Below are 18,946 nucleotides of genomic sequence, written 5' to 3' on the forward strand. Positions count from 1 at the left end.
TAGATTGGTTCTACATCTTAGCTATTGTGAATGTTTAGCTATTAACATTGATGTGCCTGCATCCTTATAGTATGCTGATTTAAGATCTTATATATACCAAAGAGTAGGATTCTTGGGTCATATGGTATTTCTATTCCTATTATTATTTTATTTTATTTTTTATTGTTGGTTATTCAAAACATTACATAGTTCTTGATATATCATATTTCACCCTTTGATTCAAGTGGGTTATGAGCTCCCATTTTTACCCCATATACAGATTGCAGAATCACATCAGTTACACATCCATTGATTTAAATATTGCCATACTAGTGTCTGTTGTGTTCTGCTGCCTTTCCTATCCTCTACTATCCCCCCCTCCCCTCCCCTCCCCTCTTCTCTCTCTGCCCCCTCTACTGTCATTCATTTGTCCCCCTTGTATTATTTTTCCCTTTCCCCTCACTTCCTCTTGTATGTACTTTTGTATAACCCTGAGGGTCTCCTTCCATTTCCATGCAATTTCCCTTCTCTCTCCCTTTCCCTCCCACCTCTCATCCATGTTTAATGTTAATCTTCTTCTCATGCTCTTCGACCCTACTCTGTTCTTAGTTACTCTCCTTATATCAAAGAAGACATTTGGCATTTGTTTTTTAGGGATTGGCTAGCTTCACTTAGCATAATCTGCTCTAATGCCATCCATTTCCCTGCAAATTCTATGATTTTGTCATTTTTTAATGCAGAGTAATACTCATTGTGTATAAATGCCACATTTTTTTTTATCCATTCGTCTATTGAAGGGCATCTAGTTTGGTTCCACAGTCTTGCTATTGTGAATTGTGCTGCTATGAACATCGATGTAGCAGTGTCTATTATTTTTTTAGGAATTTCCATACTGCTTTCCAGAGTGGTTGTACTAATTTGCAGTCCCACTAACAATGTATGAGTGTATGCTTTTTCCTACATCATGTCTCTTTATGCAAAGGACACTATGGAGAGGGGCATGAATGAAAATGAGAATTCCACCTCAATACCACTTTTTCTGTTTCATTTAACAATCATTTTATAATTATGTCTCCAAATACTATCTCCTATGGGCCTAAGAAACCACAGTCTAACTCATGTGATTGTAATAGAACAATATTATTTCCTAAGAAGGACAAAAGAGCCAACATCATTGAAAGATCGTCCTTCCCCCATTATTAAATGGTAGAGGGAATAAAAAATATAATAAATAAAACTTAGGGTATAAACAAGACTTGATATAACAGGAAAATCCTGGAAGAATATTTATTAAATTTAATGATGCTTCAGCCTTCTAAAGATTAAATCTCTGAGCCTATCCGATGTCTAGGCCAAACCTGAGGGTTAGTTATAACAACAATCCAGTCAAAACTTACTGAAGGAACTATTTATATATGAAATAATTAGTTAATGGATATTATGTTTTTTCTTCGTACTAATTATTTTTCTTTTTTTCTTTTATTCTTTACTTTATTGTATTTAGCATAATGCTGCTATTCCTGCAAGTACTGACCAAGCATGGGATTTGAATAGTATACTCTTAAATAAATGAATTGCTCAATTTCCTGTGACCATCTATACATACTCCATCTTCAAAAAGTTCATCAATATTATATCATTAAGGAAATAGTGACCTTCTTTTCTCCAATATGTATGACGTTTTTGGACAAAGCAATTGTGGCACTCACACTTCTTTCCATGAAGAAAAACTCTATAGTTCTATGGAATTCATCATTTGACAAATGCAAGTATTCCCCTTATCAATCAGCTATTATTAAACTTACAAGTAGTGACTGTGGAATCCTTAAGGGCCCATTAAATTTCTGAAGAAGAAAGTTAAGATGAAGGACATGCCACTCCAAATTCATGTGCTACTTGGCCTAGCTATTACTACACTAGTACAAGCTGTAGATAAAAAATTGGATTGCCCACAGTTATGTACATGTGAAATCAGGCCTTGGTTTACACCCAGATCCATTTATATGGAGGCATCTACAGTGGATTGTAATGATTTAGGTCTTTTAAGTTTCCCAGCCAGATTGCCTGCTGATACACAGATTCTGCTCCTACAGACAAACAATATTGCAAAAATTGAATATTCCATAGACTTTCCAGTAAACCTTACTGGCCTGGATTTATCTCAAAACAATTTATCTTCAGTCACCAATATTAATGTAAAAAAGATGCAACAGCTCCTTTCTGTGTACCTAGAAGAAAACAAACTTACTGAGCTGCCTGAAAAATGTCTGTCTGGACTGAGTAACTTACAAGAACTCTATATTAATCACAACTTGCTTTCTACAATTTCACCCGGAGCTTTTATTGGCCTACATAATCTTCTTCGACTTCATCTCAATTCAAATAGACTGCAGATGATCAACAGTAAGTGGTTCGATGCTCTTCCAAATCTAGAGATTCTGATGATTGGAGAAAATCCAATCATCAGAATCAAAGACATGAACTTTAAGCCTCTTATCAATCTTCGCAGTCTGGTTATAGCTGGTATAAACCTCACGGAAATACCAGATAATGCCTTGGTTGGACTTGAAAACTTAGAAAGCATCTCTTTTTATGACAACAGGCTTATCAAAGTGCCCCATGTTGCTCTTCAAAAAGTTGTAAACCTCAAATTTTTGGATCTAAACAAAAATCCTATTAATAGAATACGAAGAGGTGATTTTAGCAATATGCTACACTTAAAAGAGTTGGGGATAAATAATATGCCTGAGCTGATTTCCATCGACAGTCTTGCTGTGGATAACTTGCCAGATTTAAGAAAAATAGAAGCTACTAACAACCCCAGATTGTCTTACATTCACCCTAATGCATTTTTCAGACTCCCCAAGCTGGAATCACTCATGTTGAACAGCAATGCCCTCAGTGCCCTATACCATGGTACCATTGAGTCTCTGCCAAACCTCAAGGAAATCAGCATACACAGCAATCCAATCAGGTGTGACTGTGTCATCCGTTGGATTAATATGAACAAAACCAACATTCGATTTATGGAGCCAGATGCACTGTTTTGTGTGGACCCACCTGAATTCCAAGGCCAGAATGTTCGACAAGTGCATTTCAGGGATATGATGGAAATTTGCCTCCCTCTTATAGCTCCTGAGAGCTTTCCTTCTAATTTGGATGTAGAAGCTAATAGCTATGTCTCCCTTCACTGTAGAGCAACGGCAGAGCCACAGCCTGAAATCTACTGGATAACACCTTCTGGTCAAAAACTATTACCTAATACTCTGACAGATAAGTTCTATGTTCATTCTGAAGGCACACTAGATATAAGTGGCATAACCCCCAAAGAAGGGGGTCTATATACTTGTATAGCGACTAACCTAGTTGGTGCTGACTTAAAGTCTATTATGATCAAAGTGGATGGTTCTTTTCCCCAAGATAATAATGGATCTTTGAATATCAAAATAAGAGATATTCAGGCCAATTCAGTTCTGGTATCTTGGAAAGCAAGTTCAAAAATTCTCAAATCCAGTGTTAAGTGGACTGCCTTTGTCAAGACTGAAAATTCTCATGCTGCCCAAAGTGCTCGAATACCATCTGATGTCAAGGTATATAATCTTACGCATCTGAACCCATCCACTGAGTACAAAATTTGTATTGATATCCCCACAATATATCAGAAAAACAGAAAACAATGTATAAATGTCACCACAAAAGGTGTGGACCAAGGTCGAAAAGAGTATGAAAAGAGTAACACCACAACGTTTATGGCCTGTCTTGGAGGCCTTCTAGGGATTATTGGTGTAATATGTCTTTTCAGCTGCCTCTCTCAAGAAATAAACTGTGATGATAAACATAGCCATGTAAGGAATTACTTACACAAACCAACCTTTGCATTCAGTGAGCTTTATCCTCCTCTGATAAACCTCTGGGAAGCAGGTAAAGAGAAAAGTACAAACTTAGAAGTGAAAGCAACAGTGATAGGTGTGCCAACAAATATGTCATAAAAACAACCAACTCAACTAACTTCAAAGAAAAGCTCAAAACTCCAGTTGAATTAAAAAACAGGCAGAGAAACCTAACTTTCTACAAAGAAGGTTAAGCTTCACCAATGCTGCTCATGACCAATGGAAACATGTACAAGTTCAGCATTTTAATTAACTGGCTTCAAGGGTACTGTGGCAACCAAATAAATAATTCCATTTTCTAGAACTTTCATGTAACTTTTATGTCTGGACGACAATTAAAGTGGACAAAAACATTTCTGTATTTTTTTTTAAGTATATAAGAGTAGTTGAACTGAGCAATACCTCCTCCTGTGTTGTATTACACATATTAGCCACGAGTTTTTGCAGTGACCAGATAAACTTGAATTGACACGTGGTGTAATAAAAAAGGACAAATTATGTAGAGTAGACACAGTGAGTATGTGGACCTCTTTTATAAGGAAAAATACATTTTGGATTAAAATCAATTGCTTTTGTCTTGTTTTTGTTTCTAAATAAAGAATAATTTCTGGAAAATATCAGTTGATCAGATATCATTTAAATGACCACTTTTTCAAAAGTGTTTTTTTATAATGAAATTTTGAATGTTAAGTATAAGACACTTTATTGGGTTATGTAACTACATTTATATAGTGCACAAAAATGGATTTTAAAAAGCATTTTATCAATATTAAAAGGCAATGATAATATTGTATCTAATACTTTAATTATTGACTGGAACAAATCCTCCAGGAAATTATATATTCTCTTAAAGATTTTTCTTAACACGTAGCATTTGAAGTGGATTTAATTATTAGATTTGGATAATGTAAATCTAATACCTCAGTGGCTGAAAGCGTTATTTCAATTTTATTGATAGTAGCTCAGCTTTAGGCTGCTTGCTTTGCGGGAAATATTGCCAAATTTCAGGATGGCTTATGATATAAATGTAACTTTCAGATCTCTCTGTGATTTTAAACACTTAATAAGCTTCACTGAAAACCAAATAATTCATTATGTTGCAAACATAGCAAGAAAACAATATATCCAAATTTTAAGAGAATGATTTTAGAATTTCACTATGAAATATAATAGATTAGTAGTAAAAGTTTGACAGGTTCAAATTCATAAAATTCTACCTTTTATCAATTTTACCCTAACATAAAAATAGCATAAGTCAGATAGCTGCAGTTTATTAAAAATTTAAGAAAACTTTCAGTAAGAAAAAAATTGTGAAATTATTTAGAGTAAAATAAAAACACAATGCAGTCCTCTAAGTTTATATTTAAAGTACTAAAAACCAGCTTACAAAATTGCAAATCAGTGAAAAGAAGTGTCAAGAACATTGCTAGTTATTTAAAAATCTTTTATATGTAAGAATTTTACTTAAAAAAAAAAACCCAACTAAGATCATTGAGGTTTTTAGTCATTTTTACAAACAAAAACTCAGAGTCTTGCAAATTAAACATATTTTTGTACAAAGAAAACAGCCTAAAATATTGTTTCAAATTTTAAGATAATAAGCCATAGTTTTTATAGGCAAATTGCTTATCGTAACAAAGCCACATAGCTTCCATGTCTATTACTGTTGTGTTTGTTCATAATCAAGTGTCTAACTTCTCACAGTAGCTTGATGCTTATTATCAACATGTCATTGCTATGTAAACATTTTCAGCACTGCAATAATATCAATTTATTTATTAATATTAGACATTTCTTTTGTGATAGCATTGATAATTTCAAATTAAATTCTAAACTACTTTTGACAATGTGAAAGGTAATTATTATAAATTCTTTAAAACAAAAGAACAAACTGTGTTAATTTTAACACAACTAAAATGTGGAACTTACTAATTCAATGTGTTCCCCAAACCCAAATTTTACAATCTGATGAATCACTATCACACAGCGGCTGACATTAGAATTTATCAGCAAGACATGCTCATACATCACGAGAGGTTTCAGTACTGTGGACAGAGATTTTTGGAGCTCAGCTATTTGTCAAAGATATAGGAGCTGAAATAGGACCTATTAGGATTCAGGTATTGTATAGGTCAGCAAGAATCTGACCTGGTAACTTGTATATTACTTTTAAGTCTATCTGCATGAAGATCCATCACAAATATATCATATATCTGAGAATGCATTTTGAGTTACATATTTCCTTTGAAACTTATGAAAAGCCTTAAGAAGAGACATCTAGTAGTGAGTACTGAAATTAAGTATTTGTGTTACAACCAAATAAATACAGATGCTCAAAGCAAATCATGATCCTATTTATTGACTTAATTTTAATCTAAAATACAGTAAGAAAAAAAGGTATTTGCTTTAATGTTGACATGATATTTCATACTACCAAAGTTATGTCCTTCAACTTCACATAAAATTAACTAGCACTTGTCAAATTTCTCAAAGCATATAACTTATAATTGTGTTTCACCAGGCAAATGAATCTGTTGCAACAGAGAAGTTTACCTATTACAATCTACACTCTAAAGTTTATACTCTATGAATGCCAATCCATTGGTTTACCTTGAATGGAGGAAAGCAAAAAATGATTTAAAAAGAATTACATATTTTCTAATTCATACTACAAAAATCAAAATTTTCTGAAATAAGCATGCCCAGTTCAATGCAAACATAGTTATGTGCTGCATAACAAAGTTCTAATCATCAATAGTAGGTTTATATTAAAGTGGCCTCAAAAGATTTTAAAGAAGCTGAAAATTTCCTATTGCCTACTGATCTCTTGGCTCTCCTAACATCACATCACAAAGCATCATTTATTTGATAATGGTGATATAAACAAATTTAATACACTTTCAGGTGTATAAAAGTAAAGCATATGCAATTATGTATAATATATAATACTTGATAATTAGTGACTAAGTTGCTGGTTTACATATTATATTATACTTTCATCATTATTGTAGAGTGTGCTCCTTCAGCTTATTTTTTTTAAATTGCACTATTAAACACTATGCCATGTTATGCTGGCAATACCCTCATATGTCTCATGTTGATTATGCCTCTTGATTACATCAAGAAGCCACTTGACTGATTCACTATACCATCTAGGTTTGAATAAGTACACTTTATTATGTTCACACAGTGACAAAATAAACTGACCATACATTTATCAGAATGTAACTCATCATTAATCAGTGTGCCATTGTATATAAAAAACTGTGGAAAAAATATGAAACTGTCAGCAAAGTCAACCAGTAGCATGACATTATTTTTCAAAGGAAGAAATGAAATAGATTTTTGGTAACGTGTATCAGTCTTTTGATACCTATTTCAGTTCTTAAATTTTTATTCTATTTAAACAAAAAGTTTTTAGTCACAAATATCTATAGATAAGCATAAGCTGAAACTGATAACTACTTAGCTTATTCATTTATCTTTTGTTTATTATCAGAAAATGTCTATTATATGGCTATGATTACTGGGGAAAAAAGCCACAAACAACACAAATTCCTTGTTGTCTAGGGATTAATATTCTACAGACTTATATTCTCATTTATTTTCTCAATGTTTTCAAAAATATGTATTGACTCTAATAATCAGTTAAAATCATATGGAGGAAAATTCAACTCAAAATTTAATGAGATGAAAATACTCTGAAAATTACGATATTTTTCTTGGTCAAAAATGTAATATGTTGATATAGGAACATGGTTTAAATTTAGTATTGATTTTATTCACTATATCTATTAAAACTAGGCTAATAATCTCCTTGATTAAATCAAGAAGCCTATCTACATCTCATAAATTATTTCTAGGCATATAAGCATGGATAACTGTTATATTTTCCCTATTTTAAACTCATAGAGTTTGGTCAACCAAGAAAATGAAAGTTATATTCAAGAAGTTAATCTAGCAATGACAAAGCATTTATATATTTTACAAGGAGAATCATTTTACACTATCAATACTAATGGTTAAAAAAATCTTCCAATAACTGTAAAGGAAAACCTTCAAGTTTCATACAGTAGCCTGTTAGATAAAGCCATTTAGAATTAATATGTCAGACCCTTACAATGCAAACAATTAAAACAATAAAGTTGAAAAATAGGTATTTGCCAAAGAATGGGACAATTTTGATAAAATGTCTCTAAAAGCTATCATAAATATCAGGAAAAAAATCTAACTGTATATATCATAATTACAGAAACTTGGTCTTCATCCCGATGTTGACTTTCAGGAGGTCACTGAATAAAGTATAGAAATTAAATTCTGAGATACGATTCCTTGATCCAATATCTTTTTTTTAATTTTCCAAGGTAAAGTACTGCAAATAAGTAAAAGTTTCTGTGAACAATATGGCTTCCACACATATGTTTGCTGTACCTAGGATTACAAATGATTGTGTTGGGATAGTTAGAAAAAAGACTACAATGATCTTTTCTCTCATCCCTGCTTCTAAGCCCCACTTCTATAATATCACTGTGTCCTAATACATTGTTAACTAGGTCATTGCTTGAGAGAACTACAGCATTTTGCTGGCCGGAAACAGTCAAACCCAGAATCAAATGCTACAAACAGTATCAAAGAATTCTGGAATAAAGAAAAAAATTGACTCCAATGTCAACAAAATAGGAGCTTTTTTGGTATGTTTATTTGAAAATGAAAGAGTATTTTAAGGGTAACTATGTCCTAAATTTATCTTATTCTTCTGAAGTAAGGGAAACATTAAAAAAATTATCATTTTTGTACAATAGGGCAAAAACCAGAATTAATGCTAATAAGTATAAATAATATATTCAGTCCTGAGAAGAATTGTTAAAGAGAATTTTAAAGAAGAATATTCCAGCAAAATATAAATTATTTCTAAAATCTAGCCAAATTGTTTCACTAATCATGTATGCAGAAGTGCCCATGAATTGAGGAGTAAGCATCAAATTATTTTCAACTGAGAATATACATTATGAAATAAACACAATTCCTTTTTATTCTTACAAAAGAGACAAGCCCATAGAGCTTGTCTATTTACCTATTCTAATTCACTTTACTTATACCTGAGAGGAATCTTACTTGTCTTTGAAATAAGCCATGTGGTATACAGCAACTACAGAACTGAATACCTCATAAGAATCAATAGGACTTTTTCCTAAGAGCAAACGGAGGTCTTCAAGTAAGTAATAAATTCAGAACAAATATCATGTATGATTTCAAATTTATTGTGGAGTGACCCAGAGTAACAAAGCACAGCAAAAAGAATTGTGGTTGACCTTAGTAGAGGAATGAAATATAATATATTTGGAGACATCATAGTACTTTGTGTGTTTATATTTACCTTTTCTAATTCTAATATATCTTCAAGAAACTAATAGCATTATGTGACCATTGTAAGGAAAATCCAGTTTCTCATTAAAACATATGGTTCAGTGTCTGAAGTTATTGATTCAAAATCCAATTGTGATATCCATTTGTAATGTTTACCAACCTCTAGAACAAATAATGGAGTAAGCTCAGGTCATAAATTGACCTTCCTAATCTTCACATTGAGAGAAGAAGAGTGTAATAAAATAACCTCCCTGTTATCTGTGGTACCAGACTCAAGGCTGGTAAAGATAGAAACAGTTCTTAAACTATCAGAGATGCCATTAATAAAGCAATATAGCCAAATACAGCAAAACAGTTCTTCAAAAGAACACTATAAAAAGCTGAAATTCATTATGAGGACTGGGATTAAGGTCAGACACCTCTGGTAAACACCCCTTTAATCAATGATTGCAGGAAAGAATAAGCTCTTCTGTAAAGAATAAAATTCCTGTTTCCAAAATACCTTAAAAATGCTTGGTTTCTTGACTGTTCTGCAGTGAGATAATCAATAAACCAACATTCTAATATATAAACTTTACATTAAATCACTTATTTTATCAGGGTTTTCAAATATATTTACCTATGAAATATATGAATTTATATAATAGCATAATGTTATCAAGCCCATTTAAACCCTGAGTGTAAAGGGAATTCCTTCTAATCATGGTAATGATATAGAAGATGTATAAAAATAGTAGGAAACAAAAAATTCATATTAACAAATATTTTGTCCATACAAATCAACAGAAATTCAGTAGAAAAAAATGAATTACATAAAATACAATCTTGAGCGATATGAAGAATCAGATTTTCCCTCCAATGGATTATGCGTACCTCAATCCAGGCTCAGTCCTGAAGTGACAATGATATGTTTGAGACATTTTCCAGGCACATAAAAGGCATAGAATTTAGCAAATACATTATTAACATACCATATTTAAATAAATATGCATTCATATTTACTTGAGTAGCAAGAGTAAAAACTGGAAAAGAAGAAAGAAAAAAAACAAAGTAAGGAGGGAAAAAAGAAAACATTTACTAAACACTGAATTCATGCCAGGCTAACAGTTTGCAGTGGTCTTAGGAAATCCATTCCTGGTTTTAAAAGAAAAGGATATGAGAAAAATGAGCATTTCCCATCTTGTGTCAGTAAAGCTGATAGACAAGTTTGTACACACTCCCTCTCTTTCTCCTCTCCACCACCCACACTCTCCACAAACACACATTGAATTGATTTACATACAAATATACAAATGTATATGTTTGCATACGCAACTATAATTCAATTTATTCAATCCTCATAAAATCCTCAAGTTCAGCATTAATATCTTACTTTATATCCCATTTTATATGTTAGTTTCAGTGAAGTTAAATGTTTTTCCCCAAAATAACAATAATGTAGAGTGGAAAAAAACAAAAATGCAACACAATTAGAAATATTAACACTCAGATACTTTACAAGTATGTTACAACCCTTAAAAAGAATTAAGAGGTGATTTGGGAGGTGATGAACAACCCACCAATTACTAGATTCATTAACTATTCCTATTATCGTCTAAATGTCCTAATATTCCTATCTCAGTTTTTCATCAGGAATTAGGGGTAAAAGGCTCCTTTGTCAACATCTAGTTACTACTTGCCAAAGACAAAGAACACTAGTATATCCCTCAAAAAATTTATTAAGAAAAAATCTTAAGCATATTATTATAAATAAAATGTATTAAATAAGCATTTTCACCTATAAGGTGCAAGGCTAGAGACTTTAAAAATAATTTTTTAAAAATGTTATTTCCATACATCCACTCCACAGTTCCAATCTAAAAAGACCTTCATTCTCAGTTCATTTAGAGAAAATTACAGGATGAAGAAAAATCTGCTAAACCTGTTAACATGCTCATGTTACATTCATCATTCATAAAAACCTGATCTTAGAAAGTACATCTAACATAAAGAGGCTGAAGAAACAAAAGCTTCCTTTGAACCTATTGCCATCATCCCCATTCTTGTGAATTGTGGAACTTCAGACATGGGAAACCCAGAACACTACCCTTAATACCAACAGCTTAATGTCAGAAGTTAGCATACTTTGATGTTTTTCGCTTTGCTTGCTGACTTATAATCTATTGCAAACCTTGGATTTATACAATTATATATGGAAGTTCTAAAGAAAAAAAAGTTAATATAGTTTAGATGACATAAATTGGTTAGCAAAAATAACTAAATAAAAACACACTCAAACAGATCCACGTAATCAAAATCTACAAGTGCCCATATAGGAAGCTGGTCATCCAGACTTTACAGCAGAAGAAACAAAGAGGTTCATTAACAACACAAACACTTTAATAGGTCAAGGAGATTCTATGGTATTAAACTGGCATGCAGAAATAATTTTATGTGTAAAGAAGTTCCTCGGTATTCAACAAATATTTTTACTTGCAAATATTTGAAAGTAACTGTATTGAGCAATGTTCTCATCCTCAGTTATATGCTCCCACTTTAGTGTTTGCTGCTGTTTTGTTTAATCAATAATTTGGGTGGTAAATTCCTTCCAAAAGATGAGATTTAGAACTAGTAGCAGCAGACAATGTTTGTAAGCAGAGACACAGAGTGACTCAGGTTATACACACATGCCTTTTGTTCATTCACTTTCAATTTATTGAGAAGATACTTTGTGCTAATATTAACTACTATTTAACATTAACTGTGATAGAACAAATCCTCTGACATCACAAAACACATAATGAAAAGATGAATAGTAACAAGTAGATGTGGCAATTTCAATATAAAATGAAAAACTATGAAAAGCACAGAAATATCTTATATAGAGAGAACAGAAAGGGCCTGGAAAGACTACTAACTCACAACTAGGACAATCCTTACATAGTCTTTCAATTAGAGAGTAAAGAAATATTGGGAGTAGATCAGGAATGGAATGGATATGACACTAGGCTTCAGAATTTTAATAGCATCACAACTGGGAGAAAGAGCAGTAACTGGCTTGAGAATGAAAAAGAGGGAGAATGGTTAAAAGACACCTTTTAAAGGTAACTTTATTTTATAGTGACCCTAGTGGAAACTACTATACCAGTGGAAAAATAACTGCTGAATTTAAAACACCATGACTAATATATAAGGGTAAAATCTTTGCCACATTTCAATCTCTCTCTTCAGTAGTCCAGCACCTGCTTCCCCATCTAATCCATAGTCTTCCATAGTTGACATGAAGAAGTGAAAAATAAAAAGGAAATAGACATAGGCATACTCTGTAATTGACTTTTTTAGGTCTTCTGTAATATGAAATCACATAAACACAGACACACACTCAAGACCCTCAAAGCACATACTTAGAGACACATACCAGTATCTGCATGATATACTAATCTCAGATATTTAAAAAATACATCTTCTATGAAATATACAGTGGGCCAAAGTGTTACTCTACCTCTTTATGTCTCTCCAAAGGGCAATAAATGAAAGCAATCCTAGATATTTTGGATAGCTTTATATATAAAAAATCAAATATAAAATTATGGCCTATCTCTTTGTATTTAAGACTGACCTAGTTCTATTCCTACTGTCAATTGTATTTTTCTTTCAGATATTTCACAAATATGTTTCATGGAATTTAATAAGCACACATGTATTAAAAATAGAGAAAACTTACTGCATCTCACTTCTTTGAACTGTGTTATGGTTTGGATTTGAGGTATCCCCCAAAATCTCATATGAGAGACAATATAAGAAGGTTTAGAGGAGAAATGACTGGTTTATGAGAGCTTCAGGCAGATCAGTGAATTAATCCCCTGATGGAATTCACTGAGAGTAACTGAAGACTGAAGTGTGGGTGGAGTAGGCTGGTACCTGGGGGCGTGCCTTCCAAGGGAAGTCTCCCTCTCTGTGCTTTCTGGTCATCATGTGACCTGCTTCCTTCTTCCACACTCTGTGGCCATGATGTTCTGCCTTATCTTGAGCCCCAGGGAATGGAGATGGCTGTCTATGGACTGAGACCTCTGAAGCCACAAGGCCCTAAATAAACTTTCCCTCGCCTAAAATTGTTCTGGTCAGGTCTTTTAGTCACAGGAGCTAAAAAGCTGACTAATAATAAACAGACTGTTTTGTATAATATCAGACATACTTCTAACTAACTGGATTTCACATATATCACTTTCTTCAGGTAATATAAATTTTTTTGTCTATTATTTACCCAATTGGTACCTTGAACTACAAACAACTTAAAACAGGAAAGAATATTTGAAGAAGTACTGACCCTCATAAACTGAACACTCAGAATAGATTTTCTACAGTTTTATACTACTGTGCTCTCTTAAGAAAAGTTTGAGGGGCTAGGGATGTGGCTCAAGCGGTAGCATGCTCGCCTGGCATGCATGCGGCCCGGGTTCGATCCTCAGCACCACATACAAACAAAGATGATGTGTCCGCCAAGAACTAAAAAAAATAAATAAATATTAAAATTCTTTCTCTCTCTCTCTCTCTCTCTAAAAAAAAAAGTTTGAAGACTGTCTAATGTAAGGTCTAATATGGATTACTAGAGTAAGAAAGTATATTATATCACATCAATTTAAGGCTTAAATATGACAAGATATTTTTCAAACATAAACTTATCTCTTCTATAAAGGAAATCAAACCTTTGAAGACACTTTTGCTATTACATTTTTTCAAGTGTTTTGAAGAACTATGATAGGAGGAGTATTAAAATAGTTTTTGTTGTTGTTGTTTTAGTTCTTCAATAGTGTTTTGTGGGGCACTTTTTTTGAGAATTTTCACTTTAAACCAAAGGAGAAAAATGACAAATAGAAAATAAATTGGGTAAAAGCACATCCATCTATCTATCCATGATATTTAAACACCGGTGTCTGAGTACACCCAGAAAAACTTTATTACCCCGGATACTAACTCCCTAATTCAGTGGTAAGTATTCCAACTGATCATGGCAGAGGTTATCTGTTCCATCTTATTATTGTATAGATAATGAAAAAGGATCAGATTTCCTTTTAGACAAAATATTTACTAAATGAATATAACAACAGAATGGTTTTTATTTTGTTAATAAGAGGAAGTCTGACCTGACACCAGTCTGTATTACTCAGATCAACTTTTTCTCAGTGTGAATACTCTAAGAATCAGGTAGAATATTTAAGTAAACTTAGCACAAACTGTGATCTTATTCCTTAAAGAAAAAACAAAAACCAAAAAACCTTCTAGTTCTACTGAACATATAAAACACCAGAATATCTATAAGACTAATGGCCCTTGATTTTGAAAACAAAATTAAAATCTTAAAATTATAAAGACATCATAAAATTCGATTGGTTACACATCTGTAAAGACCTTTTTAAAACATAAGATATTCTCATTATACATCATATCTGGCATTTGATTATATGATCCATACCTATTACCTACTTTATGAAGTCAGAAAAATGTTGCTAACCCACCATGATTAATTATGGCCATGCAAAATGAGATAGAATATAAAGTTATTGTCAGATAAACTCACAAGCCCATTGAGTATTTCCACTCCTCCAAAGTGAACACTGTCAACAGCTGTCATTACCTTTCTCAGCGGGGATGATCCTAGCAATAAGATTTCACTGAATTGGGAAGAAAGAAACTTGTGATCCTTAAATACTCTATCTACACAAAGGATTATTATTATTATTATTATTATTATTATTATTATTATTATATCTTTTTCAGAATTCTTTTTGACTTAAAATCTCTTAATTATCAACATAAAGTCATATTATCCTTTAAAAATATATTATTTTAAAATATGAAGGGACCCAGGAACAGTGGCCCATGCCTAGAATCCTAGTAACTCAAAGGGCAGAAGCAGAAGGATCTGAATTCAAGAACAGCCTCCACAATTTAGTGAGGCCCTAAGCAAATTAGCAAGACTCCCCCTCTCAAAATTAAAAATAAAAAGAACTGTGGGTGTAATTCAGTGGTAAAGCACCCTGGGTTCAATCTCTGGTACCAAAATTAAAATAAATAATAATAATAATAATTATTATTATTAATTTGTACCAGGGATTGAATCTGGGGCACTTAACTACTGAGGCCCAGCCCTTTTTGTAAATATATATATTTAGAGACAGGGTCTTGCTGAGGTGCTTAGGGCTTCACTAAGTTGCTGAGGCTGGCTTCAAACTTGAAATCCTCCTGAGCCCCTGGGATTTCAGACGTGTGCCACTGCACCTGGCAAGAAATAATTTTGATATTATTGTAATGTTACTGTAAAAGTAACATTTGATTATTACACAAAATTAAGTACAGAGAAGAGAGTCTCAATATTCATCCCCTACAACCTTTATAAAAGTCAGCCATTCTTCATTGGACAAAATTTATGATATTGTCTCTGCCTCCACTATTTTCACCCTTAATCCAGTCCAAAACTGTCCACACTTTAAAAGTAGCATTTAAACCTTAAACTCTTAGAATGAAAGAGATTCCAGTGTTCATCCTGTCATTCTTCCACCCACTACCCAGTGACTTGACTGGCAGATGGTACTACTCTCTACTTGATGGGTCTTTTAGATGTCAACCTGTTACATTTTTGAAAGGCTCTAGGAAAAACTAATTTTTCTATCTCATGTTAGTCTGAGTATTTGTTTCTTCCTAATGCTTATTAATTTTATTGTCAAGGGGCAAAAAATGAATGAATATGATTTATATATATAGGGCATTTCTTCAAGTCACTGATTATGCTAGATTGTAACTAATTTTTCTTTATTCCACTCTGAAGAAACCCATGCCCTTAAGCTTATCATGGCAGTCTTTGTGGACATGATCCAAGTCACTAAAGGTTTTCTTAAAATGTAGCACCAGAAACTGAATGCAATATTCCAGGTGTACTTTTCTCTAATCTCTTTATTGAGTTGGAGGCTAGCCTTAGCCAAATTTGTGCAACATTTTCAAATGAAAGCATAGCCAACTCTAGACAGACAACAGTAATCATACCTGACACCAAATTCATGGTTAACATCCTCAATATCATCATCATAGTTAATGCTGAGCACTAGAATACATGCTCATTTAACTCCTTAAATTCTATCAATAACCACATTTTGCATTTTAGATGAGAATGCAGAAATCTGGAATATCAATTATGGATACACAGTCCTTGTCAAGTTGGAATGCTGCAAAGGTATGGTAGGTCAGTTCAATTTCTAGTAGCGACAGGGTGTAATGGAACAGTGATAGACTTCCTCTACCTTCATTCTTTGATAGCATTTATAGTGGTATAACAAAAAAAAATTAAAATTATTCTTTAAGAAAGACTTATTCTATATTCAATTTGTACCAATTAGCATATTGGACAAGCCATTTAGGTGCCTTATAAAGATGGTCTTTGCTCTTTGAAGTAAACAATTTTTTAGTCACTGTGTATTTAGTCACTGATGTTTCCTTTCACCATTTCCTATTTATGGCAAAAAAAAAATATGGTGAGCCAGAATTACAATTTTCCATCATGCAAAACAAACTTACACAAAACACTGAATATTATTTCATATACTTAATACGATCATTTTTTTTTCTATTTCACACTTTCAGACCACATTGCTCAAAGTAAGAAAAGGCAAATCTAATCATGCTTGATAAACCAAGAAGCTGAGCAAATGATAGGAAAAAATAATTTGATTTGAGGGGTAAAGATATTAAATTACCAGCTCAATACTCTGAATGATAAAAAAAAAAATACAAAGTCAAAAACAGTTCAGTTTCTTAAAACCAAGGGTATTTCAACAGCTTTACCAAAGACCAGCAATAGTGTTAAATTTTTATGAGGATTTTAATATGAATGAGTTAAGAAATTATACTTGAAAAAACCTCACTCAGTTGGAATACAGATGGATTCCCTACACCTTTGTAAAAATCTACCTTAAAATACAAAATGTATTCCATTCACTCTTTTCAATATATTTAGTGAATGTAGATAATGTCATATTGCCTAGAGTAATTGTGATGCTTTTGTTCTGCTGGAAGAAACAAGATCCCCTTTAGCTAAAGGTTTTCTTCTGCTTTTGTCTGTTCAGCACTAGCACAACTAGGGTGACAGTCTCATAAAGAAAATAACCAAAGGCACTCACTTGCCCACTGTCTTGGCTTCCCTCCAGCATGACATTTCCTGCCCTACATTAACTCCTGGGGCCACTAAACCAAAGTAAGAAGGAAATAGTATGCCTTTCTGTTTAGTTGTGGTAGCTACTTTTTTTTACATGGGTAGTATAATTCATTGTTTCTTATATAACTGCTTAACCCATTTCAAATTTTAATAGCCATCCACCAACAAACAAATAGTATCACTTGTCCAAATTTAGGTGTGACTTACAGATAAAACCCTGCAAAATGACTCAAAAATAAATCAAAATAGTCCAGTGAGAAAAGCAAAACTTAGCTAGAAAAAGCTTAGAGAGTTAAAAAGTAAAGGTTTCAATAATGTATTCTTCTATATATTATTTTAATTGAGCTAAAGCTGTATCTGGTTCTCACGAATCTAAAAATATCATTAGTTGTTTTGCAAATGAAGAATACCAGAAATTATTTGGTCACCTGGCATGAAATAGCTTGGCATTTGTGTACCTTCAAGGAATAAAACTTATTTGTAAAAACTTTTTAAAGCAAAATAGAATTGCCTGTACTTATTTCTAGAAAAAGAAAAATACTAAAAATTATGATGCGTGCAAAGATCCCAAGTCTAAAACAAAATATCACCCTGGCAAATGGTTTTTTCTTGCCGGGCCCAGTGGCACACACCTATAATCCCAGTGGCACTGGAGGCTCAGGCAAGAGCATCATGAGTTCAAAGCCAGCCTCAGCAAATGAGAGAAGCTAAGCAATTCAGTGAGATGCTTGTCTTTACATAAAAAATACAAGATTGGGCTAGGGATGCAGCCCAGTGGCCAAGGGCCCCTGAGTTCATTCCCCAGTAACGCGCCCCAACCAAATTGAAATGATTTTTTAAATCTTCTCTAATGATCTCTTCATTTAAAATTCTGCTTGATTATTGTGAAAAAAAATGAACAAATTAATGTGATATCTACTTGATAACAGTATTTCACCAACAGAAGGGACAAACCTGGAATTTTTATCTTTGTCCTATTTACAGTGAAAGAAAATTTTAGAACAGAGCTAATAAAAGGAAAATATTACGACATAATTTTACTGCTCTGAGAATCTCGGTGTCACCACAACCCAGAGGCAAAAATCCTAAACGATACATGAACAGGTAACAAACTATAAGAATGGCTAGAGTGGACTAGATTGATATTTCTTTGTTCAATAAGTATTAACTAAGAAACTAAAATGTTAGAAGTTTTAGGAGATGCAAAGATGGATGAGACATGCACCTTTCCCACAATAAATTAGAAAATTAAATATAGTAGGATAAATATAAAAAAATCATAAAAAACTATGATGGCAAAAAGAGATAAGAAATACTGTAGTAATGAAATAGCTTTCATAATTTTGAGAAAATTTACAGCAGTAGTTATTAACCTGATCCTGATATGCAAGTTAAGTATCTCTCCCATCCACAAAGTTGTTCTTACTGTGAAAATAAAGTCATAGAATAATGCCTACTAACATTATAAAAATAGCAATTAATCTCCATTTTCTCAAGTAGGGAAAAAATACATTTTCCTCTGAAT

At 32.7% G+C, this 18,946-nt stretch overlaps 2 protein-coding genes across 2 annotated transcripts in view; one reads left to right on the plus strand and one right to left on the minus strand.

Moving 5' to 3' along the window:
* Immp2l (inner mitochondrial membrane peptidase subunit 2) overlaps positions 1-18,946 on the minus strand; it is an 877,042-nt gene that overhangs the window by 437,573 nt on the left and 420,523 nt on the right. The window lies entirely within an intron of this gene.
* Positions 1,842-4,407, plus strand: Lrrn3 (leucine rich repeat neuronal 3). The gene has a single exon (XM_027932721.3). It carries the CDS (start codon positions 1,842-1,844, stop codon positions 3,966-3,968), a length of 2,127 nt encoding a protein of 708 aa, XP_027788522.1. The 3' UTR covers positions 3,969-4,407.

The sequence above is a fragment of the Marmota flaviventris genome, chromosome 1 (assembly GCF_047511675.1).
Source record: "Marmota flaviventris isolate mMarFla1 chromosome 1, mMarFla1.hap1, whole genome shotgun sequence".
Classification (NCBI taxonomy): domain Eukaryota; kingdom Metazoa; phylum Chordata; class Mammalia; order Rodentia; family Sciuridae; genus Marmota; species Marmota flaviventris.

What these genes read in the sequence shown, in the direction of transcription:
- Lrrn3 (XM_027932721.3), top strand. Translation starts at nt 1,842, where the DNA reads ATGAAGGACATGCCACTCCAAATTCATGTGCTACTTGGCCTAGCTATT.